Genomic DNA, 11,703 nt, shown 5'->3' on the forward strand with positions numbered 1-11,703 from the left:
GGAATACAGAGACTTCTCAACCTGACCTGTGTAACTACTTCCTTTGTTATGTTGAAAATCAAAGGAGTGAGATTTTTTCAAGAGGTTGATGTGGAAGATCATTTGACATTTTGGAGCCAGAAAGTGTATTTTGGAAAAAGATACATCAATGATAATACATTGTAGTCTTGAGGGAACGTTTCTGTCGTTAATGTCGCCAAAAATTCCACAATTGAATATGGTTATAAAAGCCTAAAATGTGAGTAAGTAATTATTCCTCATTTGAGAATGTTTTTGTAACTCTTTTAACGCCAGACAGTCTTTCTCTACCTCTTAGATCTTGCAGACAGTAACCTTGCAAGCTACAAAGGCCACAATTTGTGCATAACACCAGCTGTGCTACTGTCAACCTAAGGATGGATTTATTTAAGACTGGAGTTTGAGTACTAGGGCCAAGAAGGTCATACAGCATCAACCAGGAAAGTTCATGAAGCAGAAGGTGAATACAAAGGACAGAATTTTAGTGCAGTGTTGTGATTCTTACACAGTTACATCTATAAAGTGAGTGCTTGACTTTCTAGTTTAAATTTTATTCAATTCAGTACATTAATGATTCCTTATAGGTCCAAAGAATTGAAAAGAAAGATTCAATTTTCCTATAAATTACTTTGGAAAAGTTATTGCTACTGAAAATATCTTGAATCTTCTCATAAAGCCAGCATTTATCCTCCTAGATCTAACAAGTTGGTAGTATTGGTAAACCCAAGACTAACAGGATAAAATTGGCAGATCCATTTTGGGATTAAATTATTGCACCATAAATTCAATCTATTCCAATTAAGGTATTTGACTGATTTGTCTTTCAAACCATATTTATAGGCATTTTTAATAAAATCTGAGCCTTTCCCAGTATTAACAGGTTTTGAATTTTTATCATCACCACTATCTTATTGGAGGCACAAGCCATTAAATACAGCGAGATATGTAAGATAACAACCCAGAATGCAACACAACTTGTCAATGAAAAGTTTACAAAGAACAGCAAATATCTGTAACCATTAAATACAGTGAGATATGTAAGATAACATCGCAGAATGCAACACAACTTGTCAATGAAAAGTTTACAAAGAACAGCAAATATCTGTAAGGAAAGACAAGATATTAACCGACTTCACATTTAATAAAATACCCAGACTGGAATAACAAGCTAACCAATGATAATGGTATGGTTTATATGTATAGCTACCTGAAAATTATTTTTTTCTAAGGTCACTGACACCATAACCCGAAAATGAACAAAAAGAACACTGGTCAGAAGGAAGTGTGAAGAAACACTTGAATTCTCATTATCATTGGTAGAGCACAGAGGTGGATGGAAATTTGCTATATAAAGATTTACCATGCTGTAGCCACCAGCTGCGTTCAAAGGAATTAGAAGCAGGAACGTATAGGGGCACTGGAAGGTGATAGGATGTGTAACGGCTCCTTACTTATCCTTCCCCTTAGTGGATTAGACTGGGTAAGGTCTGTTTGGGGTGCAGATATCTATGGTTATCTTAGGATACATCCCTGATTATACACGATATCTTCAGATAGTCGTTTCCGGGGTTTGAAACCCCATGATACCCAACGGTAACTCTCTTGTAATATCAATCGCAGAAATATTATACTGTAGAAGTTGCCAGAAGGAACTTCCATTAGGACGACATGGCTATCTCACCCAAAAATAGATTTTTCCTACATCAAAATCCCTTAAAAAGAAATCAGTTGAGAAAGCTATTTTGAGATTCTGCAGCCCTATTCAGTTTTCTACCTAAAGGGCATGAATGTACAGTTGAGAGAACTACTTGAGAACTCAGAGGCCTTTAATTTGTAAGTGCCACTTACCTATTACAGCAACTGAGGAAATCTGAGCTTTCTCCGAGCATGAATGTCTGTCTTTTTTTTTTTTTTGTCAAACATCCGGAGGGTGCCAGATATTGAAGATATGAACTTCCACCAAGTGTTGATTGATTCTTGCTCTCCATAGTGTGTGAATTTATTGTGTTTAACACATCAAGTTATATATTATTTGGTATGATATTGGTGTGAATTTTGTTTAATAGGAAATATAACTACAGTATTAAAGTTATGCTAATAATTAGTGTTGGTAGAGTATCTTGATTGCTATTCAACATTATAATACAGTATACTTATACATAGCATATATTGTATGTGTATATGTGTGTTTAAATACATTCACACATATCTTCACATGAAAATTTTATAGTATGTACTAACAATAATGTAGTGTACAGTACATTATAACTGGTCTATAAGCATAGTATTTATACAGATTCATATTCATCGAATTACAATATTCATAATTATCCGATTATATATCTATGATGATATTTAGGTAAATACCATTTTTATTATACATTTATACATGAATACAAACATATATTCAAATAATATCTTAACCCTTTTACCCCCAAAGGACGTACTGGTACGTTTCACAAAACTCATCCCTTTACCCCCATGGACGTACCGGTATGTCCTTGCAAAAAAATGCTATAAAAAATTTGTTTTTTCATATTTTTGATAATTTTTTTTAAAAATTCTGGCTTTTTCCAAGAGAATGAGACCAACCTGACCTCTCTATAACAAAAATTAAGGCTGTTAGAGCAATTTCAAAAAATATACTGCAAAATGTGCTGGGAAAAAAATAACCCCTTGGGGGATAAGGGTTGGAAATTTCCAAATACCCCAGGGGTAAAAGGGTTAATTATGCCCGTAATACATGAAATTAATTTAGAAAAGAAAAAAAAAGAGGTTTTGAACATAGAAGGCTCTTGACACATTTTTATAAGGTATAGGAAACTAAACAGAAAAGGGTGAAGCATGAGAATGCGAGAGGTGAACTGTTGTGGGGGCTGAGGTTCAGAGGTGAGGGAAGGGAAGTCGGAATAGCGGCACCCTGTCCCTTCTTCCAATCAGTCTCTGGTTGGGTTTAGGATCAGAGTGCCCAGTTCCTTCTTCCCCATGTTGGACGGTTCTTCGTTGTTCTCGAATTTCAAACCAAACGGCTTTTGTATCCCTTTGATTTAACGATTTTCCCTCTTCTACAGATTTTTACTGCATTTATTTTTCATGCTAGTCCAACATGTTTGGAATTAAATTTTTTTTTATTTTCTATGTTATCAGCTTATTTATTCATTACTGCCATCATCACAAACGCTCATTTACTAAAAATCATTTATCATTTCGTGCTAATGTATTCATTTTATGATCAATTCTTCATTTTTTCTTTTACCATCAGTTGATATTTTTCTGTTGCTTTGCTATAATTTCAAAACGTGAAATTAAAAGGACTCGTAATCACTCCTTTATTTTGCCTTAAAATTAACTTTTACATTGCTTCATAAGCTTTAAAATATACCAGTTTTTTTTTTTTATTAAAGCTTCAAAACTATCCCATTTTGTACTTGAGCTTCCAAATTACTCATAAGCTATAATCAATTTTAAATTTCCACAGCTTGTTATCGAGCGTAAAATTGTCAATAAAGCTTTCAATCTACCCATTGGTTTGAAACTGTATTTTAAATGTCCGAAAATGGCTCTTAAGCCTAAATATTCATCGATTGTGGGCTGTATTCCTACACTAAATAATTTCTTTAAAAATCTCAAGTTCATTGTCAGATATCAAATTAAAGAGTTTTCTCAGAAAGTTTATCTTCATGTATTTAATACAAATAAAAACACTTGTTTGCCTAGAAAATTAAATAATTAACCCTCGATACATTTTCAGTAATCTGTACGTATAGATTAATAAAATTACACAGCATATTTTTACGTTTTATCATCGTTACATCACATATGGTCTTTTTTTAACCGTAATGTTCATATTTATTTTTTTATTTTCTTTCGGAAGGTGAGGCTCTAACTAGAGTCGCATCTTTCACAATCCCCAATTCTTAAGGAGAGAAAGAGAAAAAAATTAATTTTGTTTATTTCCTTTATTTTCACTTTATATTTTTTTTTACCTCTCTTTCCCTCCATATCAATCTTTATTCCTCTTTGCCACTTAGAGAAAAAAAAAAAAACAGTCCTTGCATTTGTTTTGTATTTTCCTCCTGCTTAGTTCCGCCCTCAAGCCGTAGTGTTCGAGATCGTGACTAACAAGAAGTTCGACATGATCATTATGTTGTTTATCGGTTTCAACATGCTCACCATGACCATTGATCACTACAAAATGACGGACGAGTTCACCCAAGTTTTAGACATCCTGAACCTTATCTTCATCTGCATCTTCACGTCCGAGTGTGTGCTGAAGGTCTTCGCCTTGCGGTGGCACTACTTCAAGGAGCCCTGGAACCTGTTTGATTTCGTGGTGGTCATCATGTCTATACTAGGTGAGTCTCTAGTTCCTCTAATAGTCACTCCATGTGTATCATCGTTTCTACGTACAGTGTAATTCAAGAGTGCAAATCTATTAGCACCTACTGTAATGTCTGGTCCCTTTCTCTTTATCTCTCTCTCTTTCTCTCTCCAGGTGCATATGATATTAGCAATATTCTATCTGTCTGTCTGTCTATGCATCAGCTGTTTTAATCCAATTGATAAAATTAAATCATACCAAACAATAATTTATCAGTCCCCTTCACAACTGATTTGTTTGTTGTTCTTATCCTTGCTTTGCGTTCAGCTGCAATAGAAGCCTGTTTTTCTATCTTTCCTCCATTCTCAACTAACGTTTCTTCCTCCTTTACATGTTGTCTGTGTGTGTGTGTAATAGATATAGATAAAAAAAAATATATACTGTATATATATATTTATATATATATATATATATATATATATATATATATATATATATATATATATATATATACAGTATATATATATATATATATATATATATATATATACACCTGTAGATTATTTTTATCTATATATATGTATAGTATGTCTGTGGTTCGCGATGTGATCTCAATGTTAACTCATTTCTTCCGTGATGTTTTGCAGTTTTTTATCCACTAACAATACCGTCTGGTCATTGTAGCAAACCAAAGGTGGTATATTTCCTTTATTAATATTCTTTGTATATTTAAACCTATCTGAAATGCTCCTGTATATTTTTTTTCTAGTTTGATTAGGGCTGCTTTACTAGCAAGTTAAGGTACTCTTTTTAAAATGTGGAAATCCATGCCTTTCTCTAAATATCTAAGGCAAATTTCCCTCAAAAACTTAACTAGATTAAGGATGCTTTGTCCATCTCAACTTCCCTGCATTTGAAAGATGATATATTTATATATTAAAGCTATTCTAATAATATAATTATATAATGGCACTTTAATCTAACCCATGCTCAATTGAAAAAAAAAAAAATTGGGCTTAACCCTGGAAGAACTTTTCGAAAAAATTTTCGGCCCGAAAATCGGCCGAAATTTTCTAAACAAATTTCGGCCCGAATATCGGCCGAAATTTTCGAGAAAATTTTCGGCCCGAAAATCGGCCGAAATTTTTGAAAAATTTTTCGGCACGAAAATTGGCCGAAATTTTCGAAAATATTTTTGGCTCGAATTTCGAAAAAATTTTCGCCCCGAAAAATCAAGTCAAGGGAAATTTAAAATATGGGGGATAGAGCAAAAAAAAAAATGAATAAATAAAGGCTCAAAATCACAGTAATTGCATTCAGAAGGGCAAAGGAAAATGTCTGTGCCAAACAAATCCAGTCTTCAACAAGGCACGCAAAACGGAAAAGCCATGTTTTACCCCATCCTCAGAAGGGTAAAAAGTTGAGTGAATTGATTATGAAGAATAATATGGCGTTACAACTACAACATTCACCGACGCCAGGTAATCAAGTCAAATTCTGCTCATGACCAGCACTAAACTTGATATTGTACAGAAAATCATTTACTTTTAAAATTAGTAATCTATTTATCAAATATTTCATGATATATATATAGCTAGAGAAATAAAATTCAAGGTTATTATAGTATCTTAAAATATTAGCCTTACTGTTGTCGTTGTGCAGAAAGTTTCTGAAATATAGTTTTACAAAATTAATGTTTTGAAAATCAAAAGAAAGTTTAAATTTTTACCTCTCTTATCCACTATGAAATATTACACAAAATTACTATAGTCCATTTCTTCTAGTGAGTCATATTTGCACCGACTCGCAGCGGTGCCCTTTTAGCTCGGAAAAGTTTCCTGATCGCTGATTGGTTGGACAAGATAATTCTAACCAATCAGCGACCAGGAAACTTTTCCGAGCTAAAGGGCACCGTTGTGAGTCGGTGCAAATATGACTCGCTAAAAGAATTGGACTATACTATCTAACATTGCCATGTTCAGTAATGAAGCACTATTTACTGCATAATATATTTTCAGAACCTTTCAACAGGGAAGTAAAGGCCTTTTATTAATCCTATAAATTCTTCAGGGTTAATTATTTTTTATGAAATGCATATACAGTATAGTTAATAGATAATTAATCCTGAAGAATGGTTTGAAGTGATATTTATTCTCTATTCTTCCATTTTTTTTGCATCATGAATCCCTTCCCATAAGCCTTGTGATAGTGTTAGATAAATGCTTGCACGTTTTCTTAGGATACTTCATAGATAATGTATATATTAATTTGTGCATATACACTTATGTGCCAAATATACAAATATGATTTATGTATGCATATAAATCCCTATTGTGTATGTTTATATCTACTCTTACACATACACATACTGCCTACACGATTAATAGAAACATTATTGTAGATACTTTGTTTGAAATGTATTGAAGTTACTGTAGTACAGTACGATATATAGGGAAGTGATTTTTTTAAATTTCAATCATTCAGGCAGGAATATCATACTTCCATAATTTATTAAAAGCAAAAACCTATACGGTACAATTAACATTACGTCTTTAGGTCTTTATGCCCATATAACAATGATAACAATAAAAATAAATAACCAATACCTGTTCATATCACGAAGAAACAGATGATAATGCACATTTTGAAACTTCACAAGGAAATGTATTGTATACAGTACAGTGAATATTTGAAGAGTGCTGACAAAATAAAAAAAAGAATACTTTTGGATATTTCTAGAATAGTGTAATATTTTTGTTCAAACAAATAAAATTAGAATTACATAGGGGAACTTTTTAATTCTCAAACATTATATGATTACCATATACAGTACCTAAAGTCAATTTCTTTCAGCGATGCAGATTTGCACCGACTCGCAGCGGTGCCCTTTTAGCTCGGAAAAGTTTCCTGATCGCTGATTGGTTGGACGAGATAATTCTAACCAATCAGCGATCAGGAAACGTTTCCGAGCCAAAAGGGCACTGCTGTGAGTCTGTGCAAATCTGCCTCGATAAAAGAAATGGACTATAGTTCACTTTCTTCTGGAAGGTTATAGCATACAGTGTAATTCAAAATATACTCCTCTAGGCCACAACCAGCTTCTATAACACTTAACACTTAGCTAAACTAATTCCAAACACTTAGGATTGGAGAGTTTTGTTACCATAATAAACTGGCTTAGAAAATGGTATCTTAACAGGTTCATTATTCAATTTTAGTTTATGAGCTCATAAATAAATACAAAGGTTATCCTTTAGATCAGGTAAGTTACACCTAGTGTGATCTTGGAATGCAGCATACAGTAGTGTTTTTCTAAAATTTAATGCCATATCATCTCCTGCATTTTAAAGAGAACTTATTGTATGGTACATGAGAAGCATGCAAGCTTTTTATTTTTCCAGAACAATGCCTGCACTCCAAGGTACTATGTTCAATTATTATCTTTCAATAATATGTAGCAGTAAATTAACTAAAACCACTTCACAATACTAATGCATGGTTTCTTATTTCATCATCCTTGCAGGTTTGGTGCTGAAGGATATCATAGAGAAATACTTTGTCTCACCTACACTTCTTCGAGTTGTTCGAGTGGCAAAGGTGGGCAGAGTACTCCGATTGGTCAAAGGTGCCAAGGGCATAAGGACGTTGCTCTTTGCATTGGCTATGTCCCTCCCCGCTCTCTTCAACATTTGTCTCCTGCTTTTCCTCGTTATGTTCATCTTTGCCATATTTGGAATGTCTTTCTTCATGAATGTCAAACACACTGGCGGTTTGGATTGTGTATACAACTTTGAGACATTCTTCAAGTCTTTCATTTTGCTGTTCCAAATGATGACATCAGCAGGCTGGGATGGTGTACTATCAGGAATTGTCAATGAGAAAGACTGCAAAGATGCCAATCCTGAAATTGGAGAGCCTGGTGACTGTGGCGATCAGGTCATAGGAATCGCATATCTACTGGGTTACCTTGTCATCAGTTTCCTTATTGTTATCAACATGTACATTGCTGTCATTCTCGAGAATTATTCCCAAGCCACGGAGGACGTAGAAGAGGGTCTCACAGATGACGACTACGACATGTACTATGAGATATGGCAAGAGTTTGACCCTAAAGGCACACAGTATATTGAATTCCATAAACTATCCGATTTTCTGGATGTACTAGAGCCGCCTCTTCAGATTCACAAGCCAAATAAGTACAAAATTGTATCAATGGACATCCCAATATGCAAGGGAGACCTTGTGTTCTGTGTTGATGTTCTAGATGCACTCACCAAGGACTTCTTTGCAAGGAAAGGTAATCCAGTAGAGGAAGCTGCAGATATAGGTGAAATAGGTCCAGCTAACGACCGTCCCGGTTATGAACCTGTTTCATCTACACTGTGGCGCCAGCGGGAAGAATATTGTGCAAGGCTCATCCAACAGGCATGGCGGAGACACCGCCAACATAAAGACCAATCTTCATTGTCTGGTGCCGATTCACAAGAGGAACTCAAGCAAGCAGATACCGCCGTCCTGGTGGAAAGTGATGGTTATGTCACAAAAAACGGACATAAGGTGGTGATTCACTCGCGATCACCATCAGTGACGTCTCGGTCCACCGATGTGTGACTGAGGAAAGGCGAGTATATGAAGTTGTTGCTGCTTTTTAAACTAATACACGGGCCGGTTGTAAGCAACTTTATTAATAAGTTGTTAACTACCACACGGGTCAGCTGTTAATTAACACATGGCTATGTTAACTCCCACCAAGCTTTGGTACGAATTACCGCATAAGCAGGTCGTTAACAAGCAAATAGCCTGGTCAGTGTGGGCTATTAGTGCCAGCGCTGCTGGTTGGGCCACTCTTGCTCGGGAACACCACACTCTTAATGCCTTGTTGTTTAAGTTTACAGTCCAACTGTCCTCAGCTTCCCGACCCGCGAGTGCCGCGCCCTTTGTGCAGAGATTATTGCCCTAAGTGATTCACCATATGTTTATTTTTGTATTTCATTTTCTAAATGGTTACTGAGCCATTGCTTACCTATCTTGGTACTGATGCTCGGCTCAAGCGAGGCTGGGTGCGCCTAGTCCTCACGACGTTCACTTGTTAGTTGGCGCGAAGGTGAAGTGGAGCCTGATGACACTAATGCTCCTTGCCCTCTATCGCCCACCTGCTCATGGCCGCCAATACACACCCACGCTCACAGTATTGTTGACACCCGGTGTATGAAGCACCGACAACACCTCCTCCCTTCCCCAAGGATGGCCAATGCATACCAACAACTATGGCTGCATAGTGACACGCCAAGTAAAGAATAGGACTGCAGGAGCATCACCTCTTCAGCATCAGCGAGCAGCCCGCAAACAGTGGTGAGCATGTATGTATATAATAACAGCCCAGGTGGGTGGAGTGGTGCACAGGTGTCACAGGTGTTTTGAAAAGGAACCCTTGTTAATGCGCATATCCCAACAACAACAATACGAGTTCTCAACAAGTATTAATGGAAACTTATAACTGCATAATTATAACCCTCACATAAACTGTGTGTGATACACAAATGCCTTTACCTGAGTGCAAGCTGTGCATAATGCGAGTAGCGAAGTGCACAATAAGGTAGAACTTGTATTGTTAGGCGTCGTGTTCCTGGACAGCGTGCCGCCCGGCCCTGACTCCCTTCCTATTCCTAGCTTTCATTACATCTCTCTCTCTATATCCTCTCCTGCAATTCATTCATTTTCTTTTCTTATGCAACATTCTATATATTTTACTCCAACTTCTTTTATTAACCTGGTATTGGTATTGTACATACTGTAATCATAGTCTGTATTCCTTTTCTCTTCTTTCTATTCTAGTGTCACTTATCTTTACACGTCTCGAAACTTTCTTAAAAAAAAAAAACATTAACTCAATCTGGAACTTTCCCGTCCAGTTCATTTCTTACAATAACTTTTCTTCCTCCAGTTTTCCCACAACCTATCTGCTCTTTTCCGTCCTGCCCCCAAGCGCCCTGCCCCAGGGTGGGCCGGGGGGCGCGCCCGTCCTCTTGTTAATGCCGCAGTACTTTCCACTAACTTTTACTTATAAGATGTATTCAGTCGTTACATTGTTTTATAAGCTTTAAATCTCTTACTTGGTATGTGCAACTACAGTGAGCTAGGGACAAGCCAGGCAGGAGCCGAGCGTGTGTTTTAGTCCATGTGTGGAGTGAATGTAGTGACAGTCGTGCTCTCTCGTCCACCATAGCAATAGATAGGCTGGCTCAGTGCGTGCTTCAGAATGGCTGCTAGAACCATACCATACTTTTGCTACCCCTGTAACATTTCTGGTTACTATTTTTTTTTTACCCTCCCAATTTTCACCTTTTTCAAATGTTATACATTTGTTATAAAATGAAATACTTTGCTCTTTGCCAATGTTTATTTCCAAAGATGAAACCCCAAATCAAGTTGTGTGTAAACTAAGAACTAGGACTGGACCATTTGATGCTATGAGCGTAGTTTTTATAATTAATTTAGAAATTATAATTACTTACATGTAGGCTATACCCCTGTGGTCCTCATCTTCCCCAGCCACAGAGGTATGACCAAACACCATAACTGCAGAGCTCATTCAGTATAAATAATTTGTGTTTCAACCAGTTTGCTCCCTCTCAATGCCTTATTAATCCTGCCTTTGCGAAGTCAGATACTCTTCAGGTTCCACTATCACCATTTCTCAATGCATGGCATAAGCATCACATGCACAGCTTTCCAGTATCATTGCAAATTAAAAACAGAATTGAGAGGAATTTTTGACGACTCGAAGTAATTCGAGGAAAAAATCTTGTGGCCATAACATACCTAGGAAAGGTTGCAGAAATGTTTGTGGAATTAGGATGCTTGTCTCCCTCTTCCCCAAGTGGAGCATGTATCTGAATATTTCATTTAACATCATTCATACCTTTAACAGTTCTAACCATACATGGTACATAGTGTATAAAAATTAATATGAAAATAAGCTCGAAGGACTGGATCTCGTTCACTATTGTAATCATAATTCTCAATACAACTGGTATGTAATAAAAAAAAAAATAAAACAATTAACATTGCCAACTAGCCCGGACCAGTATTATTAAAACTATTCTGTCATTTGCTCCTCCGTATATATTGGCATGACGATTCTTGTTAACATGGAAAGGTCCAGTCATATACAGCACTCATGGTCAATCAATATACAGTATAACCAGCCAATCCTCACCTTCATTCAAAGAATTCCGCTGTTCACTTGAAATTGTCTTTTAACTGAAACCAGTTTTTTTCTGCACGTTTGTTTCTCTTGAAGTTTTGCCTACTGGAGCCTGAGTCCTTCAGTTTTTTAAGCATCCAGTGTATTCTCACCTGTG

The 11,703-nt window shown here is 36.2% G+C and overlaps 1 protein-coding gene across 1 annotated transcript in view; it reads left to right on the forward strand.

Moving 5' to 3' along the window:
• Positions 1-10,226, forward strand: part of LOC137622233 (sodium channel protein para-like) — a 118,104-nt gene extending 107,878 nt beyond the window's left edge. Inside the window, 2 exon segments of the mRNA XM_068352727.1 lie at positions 4,103-4,373; positions 7,863-10,226. Coding sequence (XP_068208828.1) covers positions 4,103-4,373; positions 7,863-8,950 — 1,359 coding nt within the window. The 3' untranslated portion in view covers positions 8,951-10,226.
• The last annotated feature ends 1,477 nt before the right edge of the window (positions 10,227-11,703 follow it).

The sequence above is a fragment of the Palaemon carinicauda genome, chromosome 29 (genome assembly GCF_036898095.1).
Source record: "Palaemon carinicauda isolate YSFRI2023 chromosome 29, ASM3689809v2, whole genome shotgun sequence".
Lineage (NCBI taxonomy): Eukaryota > Metazoa > Arthropoda > Malacostraca > Decapoda > Palaemonidae > Palaemon > Palaemon carinicauda.